The 25,692-nt window shown below is 36.9% G+C and overlaps 1 protein-coding gene across 6 annotated transcripts in view; it reads left to right on the forward strand.

Annotated features, from left to right (window-relative positions):
* LOC128642828 (ficolin-1-like) overlaps positions 1-25,226 on the forward strand; it is a 45,420-nt gene extending 20,194 nt beyond the window's left edge. For 2 of the 6 annotated variants that reach the window (XM_053695667.1, XM_053695670.1), the window contains exons 7-9: positions 185-314; positions 423-557; positions 24,560-25,226. In XM_053695667.1, coding sequence (XP_053551642.1) covers positions 185-314; positions 423-557; positions 24,560-24,807 — 513 coding nt within the window. In that variant the 3' untranslated portion in view covers positions 24,808-25,226. Of the gene's footprint in view, positions 1-184; positions 315-422; positions 558-7,650; positions 9,027-20,785; positions 21,420-24,559 lie in introns of those variants that run through there. The other 4 variants (XM_053695665.1, XM_053695666.1, XM_053695669.1 and 1 more) reach the window with 3 other exon arrangements.
* The last annotated feature ends 466 nt before the right edge of the window (positions 25,227-25,692 follow it).

Raw genomic sequence — 25,692 nt, forward strand, 5'->3', positions numbered from 1 at the left:
AATTAAGCAAATTACATAGAAGTAAATTGGATTGCTGTTTAAAATTATATTCTCTATCTGAAACATGAAAGATTAATTTGGGGTTTCGTGTCCCTTTAACTCTCTTTCAGGAGAGTATTTATTGTTTAGATAAAACATTAGAACAAAGATAAATCATTTTGTGTTTATAAACCATTTGCTGTAGGTGTTTCAGCGGCGTTGGGACGGTTCTGTTGACTTCTTCCGTGATTGGGAATCATACAAGGCAGGATTCGGCAGCCGCCTAAATGAGTTCTGGTTGGGAAACGATAATATTCACAAGATAACGTCAGCAGGTCATGGTCTCTATGGCTTTCTCCATGTTTGGCAGAATATACATCATTAAACCTAAAGCTTGTAGACATTCTTCATGTGTTATATCTTTATTATCTTCTCTGTCACAGGCACATGGGAGCTGCGTATAGATCTTCAGGACTTTGAGAGCACAAAACACTTTGCCAAATACACAACCTTCCAACTCCTGGGAGAGTCTGAGAAATATAAGTTATTGCTTGGAGCCTTCACGGAGGGCACTGCGGGTAAGTGATGAGTCAGCGCTAATCTGCGGCAAAGCTTCACGCAGGAAATATATGAACCGTAGCTGTGGTTTGTTATGTGAATACATGAAGTAGTTTTGCTGCTAACTATTTATATAGGTTACAGTTAGAGAACTTTATTAAAACTGATGTTGTACATTAAAAACAAACGGGAAAGATGTTGTATTTTTTTCTCTTACTGATGAAATTCCATTGTCCTGAGCTGATAAATAACTAAAGTGACTGAATATTAGAATATGACAGACTTACAATTAATCCTATAAAAGTCTTACTGACACTAAAGCTAGATTTCGCTAGATATGTGCCATTGCAAATTATTTGGGCCCCATTTATCAAATAACGGATGTAAAAAGGTTCCTTATTTGGGAACTTATACTCCTGTGATCGCGGTGAGCTGGCAGTAAAATCTGTAGTCTACTTCCTGCAATTAAAGGGATATTAAACAGTAAATACAGCTAGAAATATTTATGTATACAAAGCAAAGATTAGCGTTAGAATAATATGTAAATGTATTAATACAATTAGTTGTTTAAATATTGATAATATAAAGGTTTAGTTTATATTAAGTAATGGATGCCGCCTATCAATTTATCCCTGTAAAATCGCTTTTAGATTATTTTATGTTCTAAACAGCCTTGTTTGAACAGTCTCTCTTATTGCCTGTTTTATATGGGGGAAAATAAAAACTCAAGTCAGCTTCAATATAACCTCAATATAGACTAATTCAAAGTTTATCATTTTAAAACACACATTCTATTTCTTAACTATAAAGTGCATATCTAGTGAGAGGTACTAATACTAAGCTTCTTTGTATGGGAAATTGGTTGACTGATTATTACAGGACCATTAAGTTAAATGAGGGTGTTGCAGTGGATGTAATCTACTTAGATCTTGATAAAGCATTTGATAGTTTTGTGTAGAAGATTATTGTACCAATACAATACTGTTTAGAGGAAAATGCTTGTATTTGGATTGAAAATTGGCTTAAGGATATAGTGCAGAGAATTGTTATTAAAGGACCAATCAACACATTAGATTTGCATAATCAACAAATGCAAGATAACAAGACAATGCAATAGCACTTAGTCTGAACTTCAAATAAGTAGTAGATTTTTTTATAACAAATTTCAAAGTTATGTATATTTCCACTCCCCTTGTACCATGTGATAGCAATCAGCCAATCACAAATGCATATACGTATAGTCTGTGAATTCTTGCACATGCTCAGTAGGATCTGGTGACTCAAAAATTGTAAATATAAAAGACTGTGCACATTTTTTTTAATGGAAGTAAATTGGAAAGTTGTTTAAAATTACAAGCTGTATCTGAATCATGAAAATTTAATTTAACCTGAGTGTCCCTTTAATAGAAAAGTCTCAAATTAGGCAAAGGTGGTAAGTGAAGTGTATAAGGGTTCTATCCTGGGTCCACCTCTCTTTAATCCGTCTATTAACAATATGGGAAAGCATTTTCTGATTAGACAGAGCAATTTATCTACAGTGAGTGTATTCTTGTGCAGCAAAAGATTTTTGTAACAACTGAGCATACAGATCTTATTTTTTTCTAAAACCTGAATGTCACTGTATAGTTGGGTCTACTGTGGTGATTGGTATTGAGAGACAAGGGGGGGTAGTTATCAAGCCGTCAACCTCAAATACGCTGGAATTCCGCAGCGTATTTGTGGCGAGGCTGATTCGCCTTAGTTATCAAGCCCTAGATACCGGCAAAAGTGCGGCACAATCTGACTACTTTTGCTAGTTATCAAAAAACTAGCAGGTACGCTCGGCACTTTTCCGGCCCAGCGTACCTGGTTTTCAATCGTCGCCCTGGAGGCGGCGGATCCCATAGGAATCAATGGGAGTCTGACCATAGCGAAAGTACATGTTCGCTGCTGCCCGACATCCCATTGATTCCTATGGGAACTGTCTACACCTAACACCCTAACATTTACCCCGAGTCTAAACACCACTAATCTGCCCCCCCCCTACACCGCCGCAACTAAATAAAGTTATTACCCCCTAAACCGCCGCTCCCGGAGCCCACCACAACTATAATAAAGTTATTAACCCCTAAACCGCCGCTCCCGGAGCCCACCACAACTATAATAAAGTTATTAACCCCTAAACCGCCACTCCCAGAGCCCACCGCAAGCTATAATAAATATGTTAACCCCTAAACCGCCGCTCCCAGACCCCGCCGCCACCTACATTATACCTATTAAACCCTATCCTGCCCCCCCATACCATCGCCACCTATAATAAAGTTATTAACCCCTATCCTGCCGATCCCGGACCTCGCCGCAACTAAATAAATAGTTTAACCCCTAACCCGCCACTCCCGGACCCCGCTGCAACCTATATTAAATTTATTAACCCCTAATCTGCCCCCCCTACACCATTGTCACCTATAAAACATTTATTAACCCCTATCCTGCCCCCCCTACACCGCCGCCACTGTAATAAAATTATTAACCCCTAAACCTAAGTCTAACACTAACCCTAACACCCCCTAACTTAAATATTAATTAAATAAATCAAAATAATATTTATCTTATTAAATAAATTAATCCTATTTAAAACTAAATACTTACCTTTAAAATAAACCCTAATAGAGCTACAATATAAATAATAATTATATTGTAGCTATCTAAGGATTTATTTTTATTTTACAGGCAAATTTCAATTTATTTTAACTAGGTACAATAGCTATTAAATAGTTATTAACTATTTAATAGCTACCTATTAAAATAAAGAGAAAGTTACCTGTAAAATAAAAACTAACCTAAGTTACAATTACACCTAACACTACACTATACTTTAATAACTTATTCCTATTTAAAACTAAATACTTACCTGTAAAATAAACCCTAAGCTAGCTACAATATAAATAAAAATTATATTGTAGCTATTTTAGGATTTATATTTATTTTACAGGTAACTTTGTATTTATTTTAGCTAGTTAGAATACTTATTAAATAGTTATTAACTATTTAATAACTACCTAGCTAAAATAAATACAAAATTACCTGTAAAATAAATCCTAACCTAAGTTACAATTAAACCTAACACTACACTAAAAAAAAATTTGTTCCTCTCCTTTCCTTTTTATTCAATAAATATAGATGACAACTGTAGGGATCATTACTGACACAATTTTGTCCATCTCAATGTTAACTATTCCCTTACTGTGAGACAATAGTATTATTGTAACCTGTTTTGTTTGATTGTTTAACTTTGTATGCAATTTTACTTTCAATAAAAGAAAATTTTGAAAAAAAAAAAAACTAAATACTTACCTTTAAAATAAACCCTAATATAGCTACAATATAAATAATAATTATATTGTAGCTATCTTAGGATTTATTTTTATTTTACAGGTAACTTTCAATTTATTTTAACTAGGTACAATAGCTATTAAATAATTATTAACTATTTAATAGCTACCTATTAAAATAAAGAGAAATTTACCTGTAAAATAAAAACTAACCTAAGTTACAATTACACCTAACACTACACTATACTTCAATAGATTATTCCTATTTAAAACTAAGTACTTACCTGTAAAATAAACCCTAAGATAACTACAATATAATTAATAATTACATTGTAGCTATTTTAGGATTTATATTTATTTTACAGGTAACTTTGTATTTTTTAGTTAGTTAGAATACTTATTAAATAGTTATTAACTATTTAATAACTACCTAGCTAAAAGAAATACAAAATTACCTGTAAAATAAATCCTAACCTAAGTTACAATTAAACCTAACACTACACTATCATTAAATTCATTAAATAAATTACCTACAAATAACTACAATTAAATAAACTAACTAAATTACAAAAAATAAAAAAAGCTAAGTTACAAAAAAAAAAGAAATAAGTTACAAACATTTAAAAGATATTACAAAAATTTTAAGCTACTTACACCTAATCTAAGCCCCCTAATAAAATAACAAACCCCCCCAAAATAAAAAAAATTCCCTACCCTATTCTAAATTAAAAAGTTCAAAGCTCTTTTACCTTACCAGCCCTTAAAAGGGCCTTTTGCGGGGCATGCCCCAAAGAAAACAGCTCTTTTGCCTGTAAAAGAAAAATACAACCCCCCCAACATTAAAACCCACCACCCACATACCCCTAATCTAACCCAAACCCCCCTTAAAAAAAACTAACACTACCCCCCTGAAGATCATCCTACCTTGAGTCGTACTCAGCCGAGCCACCGATGGAACCGAAGAGGAGATCCGGAGTGGCAGAAGTCATCATCCAAGCGGCGCTGAAGAAATCTTCCATCCGGGCGATGTGATAGTTGAAAGTATCTAAACCAAGGTATAAAGTAATTACCAAACGTTGCTTGTAGTTCAGCTTTTGGTTTAAGGGCTTTGTTTTCCATGGCCAGGCTACATGGTATGACATCGCGTAAGGATAAGTCCCTTTAATATAGAGTAGGGAATGACATTAACACTTCTGGATTGTGTTTCAGAGGAGTCAATGGTGACGGGATTCCAGAAATCCCTGGGGAATTGTTGATACATTTATCCCATATTTTAAACGTGTGTTTAGTCAGTGTGGAGGTGGAGTAGTGCAGGACCCTGTGAATGTGCGGAATCCAGCAGCTGGCTCCCAGTTGCGAGTTTTGTGCTAGGTCGTGCTCTAGTGTTACCCACTCTTTATGTGTGCCATGTTTACAAGTATTTAGTTTTAAATAGGATTAACTTAGTTAATAAGATAAATATTATTTAGATTTATTTAATTAATATTTAAGTTAGGGGGGTGCTAGGGTTAGGGTTAGACTTAGGTTTAGGGGTTAATAATTTTATTACAGTGGCGGCGGTGTAGGGGGGGCAGGATATGGGTTAATAAATGTATTATAGGTGGCGACGGTGTAGGGGGGGCAGATTAGGGGTTAATAAGTTTAATATAGGTTGCGGCGGGGTCCGGGAGCGGCGGTTTAGGGGTTAAACTATTTAGTTGCGCCGAGGTGCGGGATCAGCAGGATAGAGGTTAATAACTTTATTATAGGTGGCGACGGTATGGGGGGGCAGGATAGGGGTTACTAGGTATAATGTAGGTGGCGGCGGTGTCCGGGAGCGGCGGTTTAGGGGTTAATACATTTATAAGAGTTGCGGCGGGGTCTAGGAGCGGCGGTTTAGGGGTTACCAACTTTATTTAGTTGCGGGGGGCTCCGGGGGCACCAGTATAGGGGGAAGAACAGTGTAGTTTAGTGTGGGTGCTTAGTGACAGGCTAGCAATAAAGCTGTAAAAAAGCCGAAGAGCAGCGAGATCGGATGAGTGATAACTCTCACAATCCGCTGCTCATCGCCCCGTACTTGGTGCGCGGCTTTTTGACAGCTTTATTGATAACTTAGGCAAATGTGTTCAGGTCCGTGGCGGCGATGTGAGGCAAGCTTAGGCGGGCGTATTGAACCGGCGAAGGCAGGTAAAGTAGACAGCTTGATAACTACCCCCCTAAGGGTTTAGGTTTTTGTACTCTGCTCTTTTTCCTTTTTTTACTATCTAGGGTATTACAGGAGAGTTATAACACTTAGTAACACTTAGAAGCACTAAATCAGAGTGAACAAATAGTAAGGCTAGTAAGTCTTGCAAGGCCAATCTTGGGGCTGAGCTGATAGATCACTAAACACAATTTGCACACTAAATTTTACTATGCTTGTTTGTCTAGAGTAATAGGCAGCACTATCACATGACACACATTCACATACCACTAACATACTCACCTATAAAATAATAGTTTTTATAAAAAGATATATAAAAATAGATACATATATTTTGTCTATACACATTTGCACTTTTTTTTTCTTTTCTTCAAATTTTTTTGCACAACCTTCTTCTTTTGTGCTTTTTTCTCTCCTCCTCTCCCTCTGGCTGCACACAGACTTTCAGTGTCAATATAGTCAATATATATATATATATACTGTAAATGTATGTACATACATACACACACTTCTCACTCCCTTATTTTATTTAGATTTTTTTGATGGAAAAATTTGTCACTATCCCTAAAAACAGATCTCCAGCAATGCCGCCAAAGAAAGATAAAAAATTAAAAAGTGTTTTAGATAGCTCTCTAGTTATACCAGTGTTGTGAGTGAGCTCGTCTCAGGTGCAGTAATAAAGAGGTCCAGACCAGATATTTATCAAACAAGGGCTCACCTCAGGAGAGGTAATCTTTATTACACTGTTGCAACAGTGTCCCAGAACAAAAAACAGCAACGCAAGACTAACTCATTTTCATATACATGCATTTTTATACTATTACAGTAACTTACAAAGCAGAGAGCTAATTGGCTGATAATGATTGGCCAATAAATCTCACATGACTAGTGGTTACTAGGAAAGGAAGAAAAAAAACAGGTCCTCTATGTTCAAATTTGGGAGATATGTTTTCTTGGAATGTGACCAGAGGCTAGCTGGCTAATTGGATTGAGAAGTTGATACTGCACAGAGAAGCCTTGGATTTTACCTTGAGTTTCAGATATTTAAAAAACAATGTATGGAAGAAGCCATAACTTTAAGATGTACTGATATATACTTTTTAGGCTAAAAGTAAGTTGTTAAAGATACATCACTTATTAGGTCAGGAGTGAATTGCTGGAAAATACAGAAGTAATATATCTGCAGTTTCAGAGAAGAGTTCAGTAAAAGAAAAGGAAAAGTTTGGTTAAACATATAAAATAATGAAAATAGAATAAGCAGCTCATAACATTCCCCCCTTTGATCGCAAACGTCAAAGTGCCGCAATCACAAAAACTTAATGTGACTCATGGCGGTTTGACAATTACAATCACAATGCTATTAGTGCATGGGTGCTCGCGTCCAAGATGGTTCAAAGAACTACAAGAGGGTAAGCAAAAACAAGGTAGGAGTGAAGTTATTAGGTAGTAGGCAATTCCGCTATTACCGGACGCTAGTCGTCATCGGGTGGAGTAGACAACAAACATTCCTATGCTGTAAATGTGTGTGTGGCATGACATATGTGTGTGGCATGACATAGTGCAGAAACATCCCCTCCCAGATTTATTAACAACAATTAACAATCCCCATCATTCTTGCAGAGTTGATGGCGAATAGTGGGTTGTCAGGCAGTATCATGGCATGTTTGGGAGGTGAAGGAATTCTGCACCTGTGAAGGAAATATAGAGAGTGTAAGTATAAGGTAATGCAATATGAAATCAAAATAAAACAATACAGAAAGACAATGAAGAAATAGAAACCACCAGGGAGGGAAAAAGGAGTGGGTTATGGGTATACAGGCTACGAACGGGGTGGCCATCAAGGTAGATGATGGTCCATGGTCTCTCCGTGGCCAGTTTCCCAATGTAGGAAAGTTCTAGACGATCCTAGGGACGTAGTGCATCCTGCATAGGGATAAGACAGGGAATTTTAGGGCACAGCTGGTGGGTAGACAATAACATTGTGAGGTCAAAAGAGACATAGAGTAGGAGAGAAGTAGGTGAACTCAGAAGAAATCAGGGTCAAGAGAGATCTCAACATGGTGGGGAGATTCAAAACAGATAGAGGGAAACAAGTATTTGGGAGAAGAATGAGACACAGTGAAAACATTCTTGCATGTAGAGATTAGACCAGGTACACATTGTATACAGCAACACATCAGGATAAGGCATACTATAATAACAATGCCATACAGAAAAAGGGAGTGTAACCATCCCAAATTAGGTAGCCAATCAAAGAGATGGTTAAAAATACCTCCAAGGCCAAATTTGTCATCAATCACATCTTGGACATCCTGGGATAGGGACCTAATAACTGTGAGATGGTGACTCAAATTAAGTGATTGATCAGTAACATAGGTACAACATTCTTTGCTCACAAGACTACACCCCCCTCCCCTCCTTGGGATGCCAGGAGGTAACTAGGGCTATCCTATTTTGCAATGCTAGTTGTCTAAGCTGCTTCAACTCTTGGGCCACACTCTGAACAACTCCTGCACTCTCATTCATGAAGGTCTGTAGTGTCACAGATAACATGATGATGTCCTGATGATTCAGGTAGACACCAATGGCCGGGAGGATAGCTCGACCAGTTGAATCTCCAGCATACTGTTGGACAAGGGGGGGCAGCAAGCTTTCAGATTCACGTTTATTGCGAATTGGGCCCAAGGGCAGCGTGGGGACAACACGGATGGCTGGGGTTATCACACCCAGGAAGCAGATGGCTGTAGAGTTACCAGGGAGGACTGACACCGCTGTCTGTCCACATATCAATACAACCCAGGGTGTGGTCTGCTGAGGAAAGATTGTACAAGGGATGGGGAAACAAAAGTACAATTGGGGCCCTGGAGGAAACAAAAAAAGTGCAGTGAGATTATGATTCACAGTCAGGATCATTCCAGAGAAATTTACCAGCTGGAAATGAGTGCCATTACTGGAGACTACATACTCACATAGGGAGGCACCCAACCGCACCGTACCTTGGCCAATTTCCCTGTAGATAGTACCATATGAGGTGCCTCCCAAAGAGATAAAATTACCTGATAGGTTTGAACAATGGTGTACCTGGAGGAATAAAAGTAGACAAATCAAAGGTAAACATATCAACATTAATACCCATAAGAGGAATACCCCTCTTATGATGAGTGGGAATGCGAGCACAAATATAACAATTGCCCTCTGTGTGATTGGCTATAGTTTGGAGTAGGACAATGTGTGAGTTTAGTCCCCATTCACCTAAAGAATAGTTCTCTGTGGACAATTGGGCATTAGGTAAATTATCATTATGGGGAAAAGAATCGTGGGGGTAAATAGGGGTTGTGGCAATTGTAGTTACAGGGGAACGTCAAGCAAGAAGGGGTGACTTTCATTTCTCAGCTACCCACTTCATAATTTTCAAACCACATTCACTAGTGGGGCTATGCAAATAGACTGGATAACAAACCCCTTAGGACCTTTAAATACGAACTTTGAGTATAATTACTTGTTGAGTGCAGCTAGTAGTAGGAGGAAAAACTGCCACAGATACAAGGTTACCAGAACAAGAGTATTTAGTAAAGGGGTTAGGACAAACACACTGACCAGAAGACACATATTGGGAAATAGAGTAAGAGAGCATGGTCAAAAGTGTGACACAAAACAAAGGAGACATATTGAGGGATGTTACTCAAGATATCAACAGAGGAGTGAGACAATGAAAATAAGAGAAAGACAGATCTTTCAGTTTCACTCATTCAGCTAGTGAGATTTCACTATTTCTGGTTAGTCTGAGTTTCAAACCCAGAAGGGTCTGAATTAACCAATCGTCGTCAGGGGTCTTGGTTACCCCTTCTTCAGAGGCCTTGGTTGCCCCAGCTTCTTCTATCTTTGGCTTGTTGCAGGCTGCTTCTTTGTCTGGGCTGTATCTTTTACACCTGGAGTAGTGGATCCAAGAGTCAACCTCAGCAACTTTGATAGCTGTTGGAGTAGTCAGCAAAACCAGGAAGGGACCTTTCCAGAGAGGCTGCAGTGGCTTCAGTGGCTTTTTTGATAGGTCTGGACTAAAATGAAGTCACCTGACTGGAAGGGATGTGCAGTCATGTCCAATGGCAAAGACTGAGAGAGAGAGACATGTCTGTGGAGAGAATGTCTGCAGTTGCAAAAGATAAGCAGTTAGTTATACATCACCTACTGCAAGGTCAGGCAGGTGTAAGGTGTTGGCACTATACAAAGGAGGTGGCCTACCAAACAATAGTTCATATGGTGAGAGCTTGAGGGTCCCCCTATGGTTTGTGTGAGTCCCAAACAGTGCTAGGGGCAAAGCATCTACCCATTTAAGGCTTACTTGAGAACAAATTTTTGCAATAGTCTGTTTTAGGGTCTGGTTCTTTCTTTCCACTTGGCCTGAGCTTTTCTGGATGCCAATGGGTATGGAGATGCCAAGGAAAGCCTAAGACTAATATTACTTGTGAAATGTGTTCCTCTGTTAGATTCAATTACTCTGGGAGGCCAAACCTGGGTATGAGTTCTTTTAGCATTCACTTGGCAACTTCTTGGACTTTCACAGTTCTTGTAGGAAAGGCCTCGACCCATCCAGTAAGTTGGTCCACTATCACAAGTAAATGTTTGAAACCCCTACAGGGAGGTATGTCAGAAAAGTCAATTTGTAAACATTCAAAAGTTTCAAATGCCCATGGGCATCCGCCTGGTGGGCCTTTAGGTTCCCCCCTTGGATTGAATTGAGCACGTCTCACAATTCAATACAACCCATTTTGCAGCTTGATGGGGGGGGGGGCAAAGTTGTGTGGTACCTCAGTGTGTTTGGTTATGCAGAAAGGATAGCATATGAGAGAGGTGCGGTTGAGGTAGAGCAGGGCATCCATCTGGAGTGGACCAGATATCAAAAGTCACAGGTAACACCAAGAATAGTCCAGAGGTGAACAGTTTGTTCAGGAAGAGAAGTGTAAAGAGAGACAATGTAGTGTAAATGGCAGAGAAGCTGCATGCTAAGCAATTTGATCAGCATAACTATTACAAAGTGAAATGGGTTCCTGTGAGTGGGTGTGTGCTTTGCAATGCATGACAGAGATGGAAGTGGGTAAATGGATTGAGTCAAGGAATGCAGAAACTTGTGGTGCATTGGCAATTTGGGTACCAGCAGAAGTTAGAAAACCCCTTAATTTCCATAATTGACCAGTGGCGTATACAATCCCTAAAGCATATTTACTATCAGTATAAATGTTTACTGACCTGTCCTTTGAGAGCTGACAAGCAAGTGTGAGTGCATGTAGCTCAGCCGCTTGGGCACTGTAGTGAGATGGGAGGGGCTCGGCCTCTATAACAGAATCTGTCATGACTACAGCAGAAACATTCACCATCCTCACACTTCCATCACAGAACAGTGTCCAATCTAGGTTAGGTAGAGGCACATCAGAGAGGCCATCCCTTAGTTTGGAGGAAAAGAGAGATACAGATAAACAGTCATAGTGTGGGGTACTATCATCAGGCAGAGGTAACAAAGTTGCTGGGTTGAGAGAGGTACAGTGGATGATAGTGATATTAGAAGGTACAAGAAGCAGTGTCTCATACCTAGTGAGACGTTGGTTTAAAAAAAATGTTATGTATTTGTCTGACTGAGTAAGAGGTGTACTGCGTGTGGCACATAAATGTGTAAAGAATGTCCCTGTACAAGCTCCTTTCCTCTATTTTGGCATTTGAAATAGCTGATTTAGTCTGTGATATACCCACCTATAGTAAAAGTTTTATACTGGAGTCTCATCTATCAATCAGCCTAAGTAAACAAGCCAGTAATAAGAAACCACACTCACAGGGGTGCAGGATAGTTAAAGGGACAGTTTACCCAAATTAAGAATAATTTTTAATTGAAACTGCTTGACATAGTTAAATATACTAGTGCTGAGCATACAATAAACTTCATTTTCTTTCTCTGTAATTATTTTTGAAATCTCAGATTTTATATCAGTTTGCCTATACCCCTTTAAATATTTTTTTTTCCTGCCTTCTGTGCATAGCACTTGCTCCACCCCCTGACTCGGTGTTGAGCAGTGAGCAGTTTTTTTTTTTAGAGCTTGAATACATTCAGGTCAGTGATATCTCTCAGTTTGCAACTTATTTGAAGAGAAAAAGAAAACGTTTGCAACATGCAATTCCACTCCTGTATTAGAACAGACTTTTACACAGACCTGTATGTATTCAACTCAGAAGTCAAATCCACATCGGCATGAAGCCTCAATCAGCTGGAAAGCAAATGTAACTCTTTTTTTTCCCACTGCTAGTCTCACAGATTTTATATTATACTGAATATATATACAAGGAAAGGTCTGCACAAGGTGATAATGTAAGCAAACTATTGTAAAACAAACTAAAGTAAAAATATAGAAAATCATCCAGGTCTTATGCAATTATTATGCTCCCAGAGACAGGACCAGTAAACACAGCAGATTTGCATAATCAACAAATGCAAGATAACAAGACAATACAATAGCATTTAGTCTGAATTTCAAATGAGTAGTAGATTCTTTTCTAACACATTTCTAAGTTATGTATATTTCCACTCCCCCTGTACTATGTGATAGCAATCAGCCAATCACAAATGCATATACGTATAGTCTGAGTTCTTGCACATGCTCAGTAGGAGCTGGTGACTCAAAAAAAATGTAAATATAAAAGACTGTGCACATTATTTTTAATGGAAGTAAATTGGAAAGTTGTTTAAAATTACATGCTGTATCTGAATCATGAAAATTTTATAAAACCTGAGTGTCCCTTTAAATGTAAAGTGTGGGGAGTGATATTTAAATTTATTTTGTTAGCTGCCGATTGTGTGTGCACATTGGAGGTTTACTGTCTTTAGCATATCATTTACTAAAGCACTTTGATTGGCCATGGGGCGGGGTAATAGAGCATTGTAGCACTGCCCTTTTATCAGGGCATTCCAGGGACATTTAGCTGAACTGCAAAGAAGAAGATAAAAAATGTAAAAACAATATATATATTTTACAAACTACTACATTTTATGTATTATCTTCATTTCTTGTTAAACCAGTGTTATTGCTGCTCATGAACTGGTCCTTTAAGTAATAAAATGACAATTTTCCACTGCTCTGTCTAAGCACTGAGCTCCGATTTTACAGACAAATATAAGATAACGAACACGATATATTCTTATTATCTAAAATTCAACCCATTGCAATCAACTGTGTTTTGAAAGCATAAAACCAGCTACTTCATATATATACAAATAAACTTGCAAATGCAATTTCTCCTATATTTTATACTATGCAGCTTGTATAACAAGTCATTGAAAATACATTAATATAAAAACAATTTTACAGTGTACTGTCCCCATAAGGGCTGACCATTTATCATGTATATTACATATTCAACCTTATTGTCTTATTTACCATCAAAACTCCACCTCCCCACTGCATCGCAACCTGCATATACTTAAATATTTATTGCAAAAGAAACAGACCAAATACTTTAGATACATGTAATGACATACAGTCCATAATACAGCAAAGAAGCAGAACTCCAATGGCAAACAAGACAAGTTTTTTTACCTTATTTTATCTTTTCCACAAACATACCTAACCCATTTATCATATACAAGAAAAACTCTCATATTTACTAGAGCGTGACAAAAATGACACACACCATCGCACTTTCCTTAGTTACTTCACTTGCATATATTTTATATGCCTCAAACAGATGGAAACACATTAAATCTCTTATCAGCCCATACATAAAACAAATATCACTTAAAACTAAAAAAAATTCTATTATTGGCGCACAAAATTAAGAACATACATATGACTTTAAAACCAAGTTACAGCAATTACAAGCAAATCATTACGTCATCAAATTTCTTAGCTAAGAATCCCTGATACACACACACAGCTCCAGCCTGCATCAAACACCAAGGCCAGCTTTCTTTTGCAGCGATTGTACACAAAAATTCTTATCAACTCGCATACCTCAAATATTTCACTCCCAGCATTTATTCTAAAGCAATGTTAACATACATGAAACTTTTAGTAATACAGAAAACACATTTTCATTTGGGTTTTTACGTCCGCAACCCTACTATTCTCAAACAGATAATAGTAGTCCATCTGGTCAGGGTATATATCAACGAGAAGATTGCGGAGGACAATTAATTTAGGGAGCTCAAAGGACCCAAATCTCGGCCACCTTAATTCAGGATCAAGGCTGAGAGTATAGGAAACTCAGAGCTCTGTGCACAAAGTATAAATTCTATTTTTTTTATAACCAAGCAGTACTGAGTTTTCCCTAATTTGCATATACTTTAACAAGGGGAGAGTCTTTGTCTACTTTAGACAACTGGGATCCCATTATTATATCCCTGTTCCTCAAAGTGAATGTAAATTTTGATGACAAAGTGCCCAGTCTACAAAAATTAGACCAAAAACAGGGGCACTTTAACTCCTCAAAATCCACACCTCACTTTAATCCCTAATCAAGTCCCTGCAGTTACCGGACGGACACTTCCTCAACGTCCCTGCCTAGCGGGAGAGATTAGCACTATAGTCAATCAAGTCCCTGCAGTTACCGGACGGACACTACCTCAACGTCCCTGCTTAGCGGGAGAGATTAGCACTATAGTCTCAAGTCACAATATGTCTTGGATCACTATTTCTGCCTCTGTAAAATCCCTACCACCTGAAACTTTATTTTATAGTGGGCTGGCACCCTAATGGTGTTTAACTGCCAGACAGATGTCCCACTGAATTTAATAGTGATCCAGTATATAAAACAAAAACAGGGTAAAAGACCCACAACATATATTACACGTACATGAACACAAAAGACAAGAAGACACTCACAGACTGGTCCAAGGGGTAGATTGTGTCCGTTGTTTGTGGTCTGTTCCTCAGGACGTACTCCCTTATCGCCCCCCGGGACTCCCTGGCCAACAAGACAAAACCTCCCACAGGTAAGCTATAGACCTGAATCAGATGGGTGCGCGCAGATGTTGGTTCCCAGCCAGGGAGGCACGGAAAGGTCGACCTGAAGCATGTCCCACCAGAGTCGCCAAGTTACTGTCGTGAGTGAGCTCGTCTCAGGTGCAGTAATAAAGAGGTCCAGACCAGATATTTATCAAACAAGGGCTCACCTCAGGAGAGGTAATCTTTATTACACTGTTGCAACAGTGTCCCAGAACAAAAAACAGCAACGCAAGACTAACACATTTTCATATACATGCATTTTTATACTATTACAGTAACTTACAAAGCAGAGAGCTAATTGGCTGATAATGATTGGCCAATAAATCTCACATGATTAGTGGTTACTAGGAAAGGAAGAAAAAAAACAGGTCCTCTATGTTAAAATTTGGGAGATATGTTTTCTTGGAATGTGACCAGAGGCTAGCTGGCTAATTGGATTGAGAAGTTGATACTGTACAGAGAAGCCTTGGATTTTACCTTGAGTTTCAGATATTTAAAAAAACAATGTATGGGAGAAGCCATAACTTTAAGATGTACTGATATATACTTTTTAGGCTAAAAGTAAGTTGTTAAAGATACATCACTTATTAGGTCAGGAGTGAATTGCTGGAAAATACAGAAGTAATATATCTGCAGTTTCAGAGAAGAGTTCAGTAAAAGAAAAGGAAAAGTTTGGTTAAACATATAAAATAATGAAAATAGAATAAGCAGCTCATAACACCAGGCACACCTAGTCGAAGAGAAGATTCAGAGACAATATTTAACCAATTAGCGGAGCTGTTACTCCCGCAGTTTGAAGCAGTCAAAAAAGAAATATCAAGCTTAACAAATGAGGTCAGACAGTTTGCCAGCAGAATGGCTGAGGTAGAGACCAGGGTATCTGACATAGAAGACCGTTTTAGCATTCAAGAAGTTACTTACAAATCCCAGGCAGAAAATATAAAAACCCTCCAATTCAGATTAGAGGATCTGGAGGATAGGTCCCGAAGAAACAATGTTAGGGTGGTGGGGCTGCCAGAGATAAGGGAGTTTGAGGATTTAATTACGTTTGCTTCATGAACATTACCTAAAATGATTGGTATGCAGCTTCAGTCAGAAAAGATCTTGGTAGAGCGGGCACATAGACTGGGACTTCATAGAAACTCCAATGAGGGGAAAAACAGACCACGTATAGTGATTATAAGATACCTTAATTTTCAGGATAAGATCAATATATTGCAACATTACAGAAAGATTAATGCATTAATGGTGGGTAATACCCATATACATCTCTTTCAGGACTTCTCAGCAGACACTTCAGCCAAGAGAAGGGAAATAGCTCCATATTGCTCGGCTCTTATTAATGCCGGACTTAGAGCTGGGATAAGGTATCCTGCCCAAATTATAGTTGATATAGAGGGGAATACGAGCATACTTAAAAATAGAGAAGAGGCAAAACTTTTTCTTGAGGAAAAAAAAATAGATTCTGCATTGGCTGATAGAAGAGATAACTTTAGGAGAAGCTCAGAGGGAGTTAGCCAATAAGGTAGTCCTCAGATATTAGTTAGTTTGGCAAGTAGAGCTACGGCTGTTAAATGTCAAGAAGATGTCTAGAAACTTACCCTTCGAATACTAGAAGGGTACAGTGTAGGTTATTATTTGTATGGTTTTTTTTTATCTGATTTGGATAACGTTTTTATTGGACCACAAAGAGTTGGGTTTTTATTGCTTGTTTGTTGTAAAGATGGAGACAAATTTTCTTTTAATAAATTCCGTAGTAAATGGTTTCTTTTTTTTTTTTTTTTTCTCTCCCGTCCTCCCTTGCCCCCAGCTGGACTGAAGGAGATAATTAAAATGTGAGAAATAATGAAGGTAGGCATTAACATGATATCTTGGAATGTGGGCGGGATAACATCTCCAATAAAAAGGAAAAATATTCTCAGAGTACTTAAACAGCACAAACCAGATGTAATTTTTTTACAAGAACTTCACTTAAAAGCCAATGAAATAGATAAGTTGAAAGTGGGGTGGATCGCGGAGATCATAGCAACACCTTGTACAAGTAGGAAGTGCGGAGTGGCCATTTTAATAAATAAGAAAATATCATACAATATTATACACCAAGAATTAGACCCACTTGGTAGGTATATAATCTTACAAATTGAATTAAATAAAATTTGGTGGTCATTCTGTAATATATATGGCCCTAATAATCTTGACAGGACATTCTGGAATAAGCTGAAGGTAAAACTGTCCCCTTACGTAAATCAAAATTTAGTCCTTTCCGGCGACTTTAACATGACGCTACTCCCAGAAATGGATAGATTTTGTTTAAATTCTTTAGGGAGTTCTGTAGATCATTGCAGTTAAAAGATATATGGCGTATACAACATCCGGATGATCGTTTTTTTTCATGTGAGTCAAAGGCACATAAAAATTTCTCGAGAATAGATCTCTTCTTAATAAATGTGATATAATTTTACATTTAGTAAATTATAAACACTATGTTTTAACTGAGTATACATTTAAGTAATTTATTCCACTAATTTAATCTGAATGTCTGCTTTCAATACAACCCTTAGAACAGTTCTTAGTAAAAAGGGAACCAGAATGGAAGCAAATTTTAATATGAATTAAATAAGTGTAATTCAACACACAAATTAATATATAAAAAAATAGAGATAGACATTCAGATGATTTAAAGAAAATTTGCAAACAAGGAAATCTTTTCACATGCTGCAATAAAGGGAGAACAATTCCTTTTAATTCACTAAACAAGATAATTAAACTTTTCAGAGATTAATTCCTTTATTTGGAAAAGATATTAAAGAGGGATTGTTCAGAAAGAATTACATTTAAAAGTTGCTCTGAACAAACTTCACCTAAAAATGATAGTTTTACTGATAATACCTCAGGAGTAGGTGAAACTCATTTGATTGAAATAATAATGCTTTAGAGCAGGAGAAACGTGTTTGTTTGATCCCAGGAATTAACTCAAGAGGGCTTTTCCAGAGATTTGAATGTTACAACAGTCCGTTAGAAAGTTATGTAAGAGGAGACAGTTCCAAGTATTAACAGTCCAATATGATAACAATAATTATTCTCACATACCTGTCCGTATTTAAAGTATTCCGTTTGCTGCTTGTGCTCTGTGTCCGGTTCTTGTCGGCTTCTGGTGACGTCACAGGCTCTGTGTGCACGCTTTCAGTGAACCGCTGCAGCCTTAAGGGGAGATGACTGGAGCGGAGTTTCAGCGATTAAAATTGAGCAGTAAGTTTGCAGTTCCTAAACTCCTAATACTGTAGAGACAAGTATTAGTATATGAGGAATTGATTTTAGATAAGTTTTATAGATATCTCTGTGACAAGAGAAACTAAGTAGTTTAAGCCTGTAACGATATGTAATGGAGAGCTTATAGTTATAGACTCAGTATACATCTATAATCAAGCAAAGAATTATGGGATTGATGTTCCTTTTATTGAGGTTTGCAGAGGGAGGAGAACAACCCTTAAAGTGATAGTTTGTCATAATGAGACATGACAATGAAAGAGAAACTATTATCACTAGATATGGATACCCATATATCAAAAATGTTGTTGTCAGACCATGCGATAGTCTCTTTAAAATTCCACACCCCTTTAGCCCAGAACAGAAATACATTTCATTTTCCAAAATACATGGTTAATAACATTCGATTTTCTAATTGGTTGAGAGAACAATGGCGAGAATACTATAAATATAATCAGAACTACTTTTCAAAGATAGAGATGTTCTGGGAAGCAGGGAAGGCGGTTCTCAGAGGGGCGATTAAAGCATATATGATTAGTATTAAAAAAAAAAAGTAAGAATTGTGAGATTCAATTAGCCAATCAGGTTATAAAAGTGCATAGGATGTATCTGAATCTCCCTAACACCGTGAATTGGAATAAGTATTGTCAGGCTAAGGAAGAAAGATAACTTTTTTTGAAAGAAAAATGGTCACTAGAGGATTTAAAAACTAGAGCCTTTTTTCAAGGTTTTCAAGGTACATCAGCTAAACATTTACCCAGAATTATTAAGATCAGGAAAAGTAGTAATATGATATCAAGTATTAAGGTTGGTAATACTAAACTCACCTCCACTAGGGAGATTCGAACAGCATTCTATTCTTATTATCAAAAAATATATGCTAAAGAAAATATAGAGAAACAAGAACAGGACAATTTTTGGCAGAAAATTAGGACACCTAAGATTAGAAATGAGGACTTAGTGGTGATTAATCAACCAATATCACTAGAAGAAATCAACTCTGCAATTAAAAAAATGAAACTAAATAAAGCTCCAGGCCCGGATGGGCTAACTGCAGAATTTTATAAAATATTAAACAAATATGTATATCCTACTTTGTTGAAAATATTTAATCAACATTTATGTGAGAATAGCATAAAATCCCCATATTTTGCGGACTCCACTATAACACTTATCCATAAAAGAGGTAAAGATCCAGAGGATATGACGGCCTATCGCCCAATATCGCTACTTAATAATGACTATAAACTATTGATATCAATTCTCGTGAATAGGTTTAAGAAAGTAATTGGCCCAATTATTCATCCTGATCAAACAGCATTCATGCCAGGAAGGAATGTTGTTCGCAATATAAGAAAGGTCCTGTTAACTATAGACACTTGCTACAATAAAATTAAACAAAATAATCCGCCTAGAAAGGATTTTGTGCTCTTAACTCTAGATGCTGCTAAGGCCTTTGATTCAGTTATTTGGGACCACCTTTTCCGGGCTTTGAGAAGTTTTGGTTTTGAAGGGAATATATTTAAATTTTTAACTGAGATTTATCAAAATTCAAGATCTTGTGTATTAGTTAATGGGGACCTGTCAGAATATATTAGACTTCAGAAAGGTACACAACAAGGGTGTCCCCTATCTCCCCTCCTCTTCAATATCTCTCTTGAGCCCCTTGCAATCTGGCTTAGACAAGAGTTATCCGGTATGGCATTAGGTAAACAGAAAATAACTCTATCATTATATGCTGACGATCTTATATTATATTTAAGGGACACCAAGAAGAGTATTCCACAGTCTCTCCATCTTATTAATTGTTATAGTAAGTTCTCGGGCTATAGAATTAATGTTACAAAATCAGAGATCATGTGGATATACAAGACTCTAGAAAGTAACAGTCTATATACCTTTAAAGAAGTAAAACAAATAAAGTATCTGGGTATTAAAATTTCTAGAAATCCTTATGAATGGTACAATCTTAATTACGGGAACTTATTCAGAAATATTTCTAACGAGATAAGGAGCTGGAATTTATTATATATGTAATTAATGTGCTAAGGTAATGCCACTCAAGATGATTCTTTTCCTGCGGTTTCTATTTCTACTACAGAATCTCCCTTTGTTTATTAAAAAAAAGGATATTCAGCGGTTTAATTGTGCATGTACATTATTTTTATGGGGGAAAACTCGACCACGAATCTCTATGGCAAAAATGATACAGCACAAAAGATTTGGCGGTTTTGCTATGCCTAGTTTAGAGTATTATAATTGGGTTTGTATGGTAAAATTCGTAATTGACTGGATAACAGAGGCAAATTATGTTACATATCTAGATATTGAGTCAAATTTAGTAGAACATTTTGATTTAAGGGCACTGTTACATTATCCCCTTTCTAGATTATCAGAGAATATAGTTCACATGCAGACTTTTGTAAATATAATCTCCGCTTGGCAAAAGTATTGTAACTTAATGGGGCATAATTCATCTGTCTCCTTAATTTTACCTATTACAGGCAATCCCGATTTCGCTCCTGGTCTTTATGATTCGGTTTTTCAAGAATGGAAAGGGAAAGGAGTTTTGTTTTTGTCACATTTATTGCAAGAAAATAATCAGACACTTCAGTCTTTTTCTGAATTATCAAGAAAGCATAACCTTTTGTCAAAAGATTTTTATGCTTTTTTACAGATCAGGAGCTACATAGCTCAACTGACTATATTGCATAGTTTTGTATGGGAAACTCCTGAGATTCCTAATGGATTTAAGCTATATAAAGCAGGTCAACGAACAATATCCTACTGGTATGGATCCTTGCTGATCAAGCTAGGGCAAGACAACATTAAGAATCTTAAAGATAATTTGTAAAACATTTCCCGAATATTACAGAACAGGACATTACAAAGAGAATTTCCCTATCAGTGACTGCGACGGCTAATATTAGCTGGAGGGAATCCCAATTAAAACTATTGAATAATTATTACTTTACCCCATATAGATTATATAAAATCTCCAAAAATATACAATCCAGTCATTGTCATAAGTGTCAGGCACAAATGGCAGATATCACACATTGTATGTGGTCATGTCCTAAAGTCATGCAATATTGGAACAAGGTAGATTTCTGGTTAAATAAACGCCTACAAAACAAAGTATGCATCACCATGTTTAAAGTTTTTTTCTTAGTGCCGGTTCATGATATGCCTGGCGAGCGATTGTTGATTAATTTCACCCTTTTAGCAGTCCGTAATCAACTATTAAGGGAGTGGAAATCGGCTAAGGTTCCTAAGATAAGTGAATCGTCCAACTTGCTGAATCTACAAATGGTCATTGAATCTCATGATGCCAAGTTAATTTCTGAGGCACATTTCAGAACTTTTTTTGCCAAATGGAAATATTTTCTGATTGCTTGGCCAATACCACGGCAACATCGGATTATAGAACCCTTTACAAATTCTCACACATTGATATCTCTTGTACTTGAGGGGAACTGCCTCAGCATTGGTTAGAGCCTGACTGGAGAATTGATCAGGGGAATTAGGCGGATTAGATATTACACGTTTACTCCATGGTTTGGAGCAGCCCAGCGGGGGAGTTGGGCAAGGTTTTTTTTTTTTCCCCTCTCTCTTCTTTAAGCATATTATGATTGTTTTGTCCTTTATGGTCCAGAAGATTTGTACTTATTAGTTTGTTTTTTTTCTAAACATGAATCAATTATGATGAAGATTAATACGTGTTTCTATCAAATGATTGTTGTTTTTTGTTTGGATATAAGTAGTTTTGTAATACGGTAATGTCTCAAGGTAAATGTAACATAAGTGCAACTTTTTTTTTTCTTTTTTTGTCCTATTTCTTGTTTTTTTTTAATGTTGAAAAACTCAATAAAATAGATTTAAAAAACAAACAAAAAAACAATATGGGAAGGGCATTGAAAGTCAAGTTTCAGTGTTTACAGATTATTTCAATTAAATAAGGTTGTACAGTGTGAACAGAAAGTTACTTCTCTAAAGAAGGACCTGGATAAATTGGGGCATTGGGCTGGCGAGTGGCAGATAAGATTACATTTACATAAATGCAAAAAAAAAACAACTTTTATCTTATATTTTTAATAGGGTTGAGACAGTGATATCATTAAATGAGAAGAATTTTAAACATATTGTAGATAATAGACTAAGCAATAAGATACCTACATGACAAAACAGATTACATAACTGTACAAAATATGTGAGTGAGACACGTGTATTTGGCAGTTTTGATCACTGCCAAGTGTGAAAGTAAGAGGCTGCCTGCGGTATTCAGCTCTTTCCGGAGCCAAATATCTTCTTGTGCAAGTGAAACACAATAAGATCTGTGCAAATCCAGAACTTAGTGTGTTTCACTTGCTACAATAGGAAAAATATATTAACACTTTATTAAAATAAAACACAAAACAAAAGATAAATTTAAAATTTTGAGTGGGTATATCACAACCACTCCCACATTTCAACTCTTAATCCCAACACTAATCTAGGCTGGGTTACCAGAAGGGGTAATCAGGTTAATTTCAGTACAAATGATTAAAGTGAAAGAAATAGGGACACAGCATACTGCCCAATCAATCCTACAGGCTTACCTATGCGCTCAAAGGCGACGTCCTGTCTGCAAGCTTTGTGGGGGGGGTTACCCAGCCAGCCGATTTCTTTCTCAATTCCCTATTTCTAGTTCACAATTCCATGTCACAAACCATTCACATACAAGCTGATAATAGGCTCCTCTTATTAGAGGTTAAACTAATCTTATTATCTGTGTTTCATTTGCACAAGAAGATATTCGTTTACTAAAAGAGCTGAATACTGCAAGCCGCCTCTTACTTCTGCTTTCGGCAGTGAATGAAACTACCAAATGCACGTTTGTAATGTGAACCTCATCAGAACTGCCAGATCTTCAGTCATTGTAGTCACTACCATGCCATCAGCACAGGCACACATTTTTGTGTCCATATGTGCATGTGTTTATTTGTATATGTGTGTAGGAAGAATAGTATTGGGTGGGGTTTTGCCTTTTATATTGCACCTGGGGACCGAGACAGTTCTAGTGATATCCCTGATATTAACCCCTTACCAACCACAAAGTACCCTGTATGTCGCTGATCGTTATGGGTTTTCTTAGCTATAATAGCGTGGGTCCTACCGCCAGCAACTGGTTACTATAAATAGCTTGGTCTTGCCACTGGCGGCGAGAAAATGTAAGTCACTGGTCATTAAGGGGTTAAAGCTACTTCAGTACAGTTGTGTGCTGTGACTGTAAATTCTATTTCAATATGTGGTAAAAGGATCTCTAAGAATGGCCTATGAGATTAGCTGAAATGTCTATTAAATACATGTTATAAAGCAGCCTAAAGCAATCTAGTCTTCTACATTACATCTTTATATTCATTAGAAGAGAGAAAATCTATTGACAAATAAAAATACACCACATGGGGGCAGCAGAGCAGTCCCACGGTACATTTTTTTTAAATTGGATATTTCTTGTCTGAAGCAAGGATGAATTTTTAGTTCTTTATAACAATATTCCTTTTAAGCAACAACAAGTGATGATAGAGACATATGGGGCAGACAATTGGGGGAGATTGTATGTCTCTCTATATCTTTACAGTAGCAGACCCTTTGTTTAACAAAGATAACTAATCAATATTTGCCCAACCCTGTATACTTTAAGAAACACTTTAATGGGTGCACTAACCAGCTGATTTTACTGACCAACCAGCTAAAATGTTAGACACAAATAAGCTAAAATTAGCTGCTAATACAATTTTCATTAAATTTGATAAATTATGCAATTTGTACTTTCAATAGCAGAAAATGTTATAATACTAGAAAGTATAACACTTCCCCTACCCGACAACTATATAATGCCACCAGCCTGGCAACATTTTCTTTGGAGCACACTGTAAGCAATACAAAATAAACTCTCTTCTACCAGAACATTGCCCATGCAAAGGTTTTATGTGAGTATGATGTGTATTATTGTTAGATATGTACCAGTAGACTAGAACTAGACCACAAACTAGACTATGGTAGGGAAGACAATGGGTGATAGAGACTCGGGCAGTGATGGATAATTTTGGTACCCAAGATGCTTTGGAACTACATTTCCTGTGACGCTTAGGCACTCTGAATTATGGGAAATGTAGTTCCGAAACATCAGGGGTGTCAAGATTTGCCAACACTGGACTAGGGTCATATACTAAAAAAATATTTTTTTAGGTGGTATCACTGGATTGGTCCATTTCAATAACTGTATTGTTTCCTAGGGGATTCTCTATCACAACACAAGGACAAACCGTTTTCCACGAAGGACCAAGACAATGATGATAATTCAGGCAACTGCGCTCAATCTTACAAAGGAGCTTGGTGGTACGTCAATTGCCACCATTCAAATCTAAATGGATTGTATCATCTGGAAAAACAAAGCCGTGCTGCAGATGGTATTAACTGGTACGCTGGGAAGGGTTATTATTACTCTTATACGTTTTCTGAAATGAAGATAAGACCAGTGTAAAAGAAATGTATAAAAATGCAGTCTCATGACAAATTGTGATCAATATACAGTATGCTAAAAACCATAACTTAAATAAGATGAGTTCAGCACTATTCATATTCTTATCATTAATTTAATATTTTTTTCATCTAAAAGAAGGATTTTAAAATGTATTTTTTGATTAATCCTACTGTTTATTATTTCATATATGTGGAGGCTTGCTCATGTCTACCAATACAAAGGTGGGGGTTTTTTTCTTGCCAATGACAATGTATACTGTAGTATGTAATGTGTATTCCTGCTAGCTTCAGTTTAAATTAAAATTTTAGTTTAATGTTATACCTTGTATAAGTCAAGGACAGCACAATCTATACAGTAAAACATGATACTTTTTTAACAAATGCGCTAACACAGAATATTAAACCAAACCAATATGAAAATTTCCAGTTGTTTGCTTTAATGGATTCTTTTTGACAAATTCTGGATTTAGACAAAATTTGCTTAAGAAAATAAAAAAAAAAAAACAAGCTAAACACGCCCCCCCCCCCCCCCCCCACACACACACACACATAAACTAACACACACGTATATATAATTTAATTGCAATAAAATGTATCAACCATCTTTATTAAAGGGACATTGTACACTAGATTTTTCATTGCATAAATGTGTTGTAGATTATCCATTTATATAGCCCATATGGTAGTGGTTTTGCAAAAATATATATACGCCTAGATTTTGACTTTGGCGTTAGCCATCAAAAGCAGAGTTAAGGGGTCCTAACGCTGCTTTTTACCGCCCGCTGGTATTTAGAGTCAGCCAGGAAAGGGTCTAACGCTCACTTCCTTACCGTGATTCCAGGCTACCGCAGATCCCCTTATGCCAATTGCGTATCCTATCTTTTCA

Source organism: Bombina bombina, chromosome 12, assembly GCF_027579735.1.
Source record: "Bombina bombina isolate aBomBom1 chromosome 12, aBomBom1.pri, whole genome shotgun sequence".
In the NCBI taxonomy this organism is placed as follows: Eukaryota; Metazoa; Chordata; class Amphibia; order Anura; family Bombinatoridae; genus Bombina; species Bombina bombina.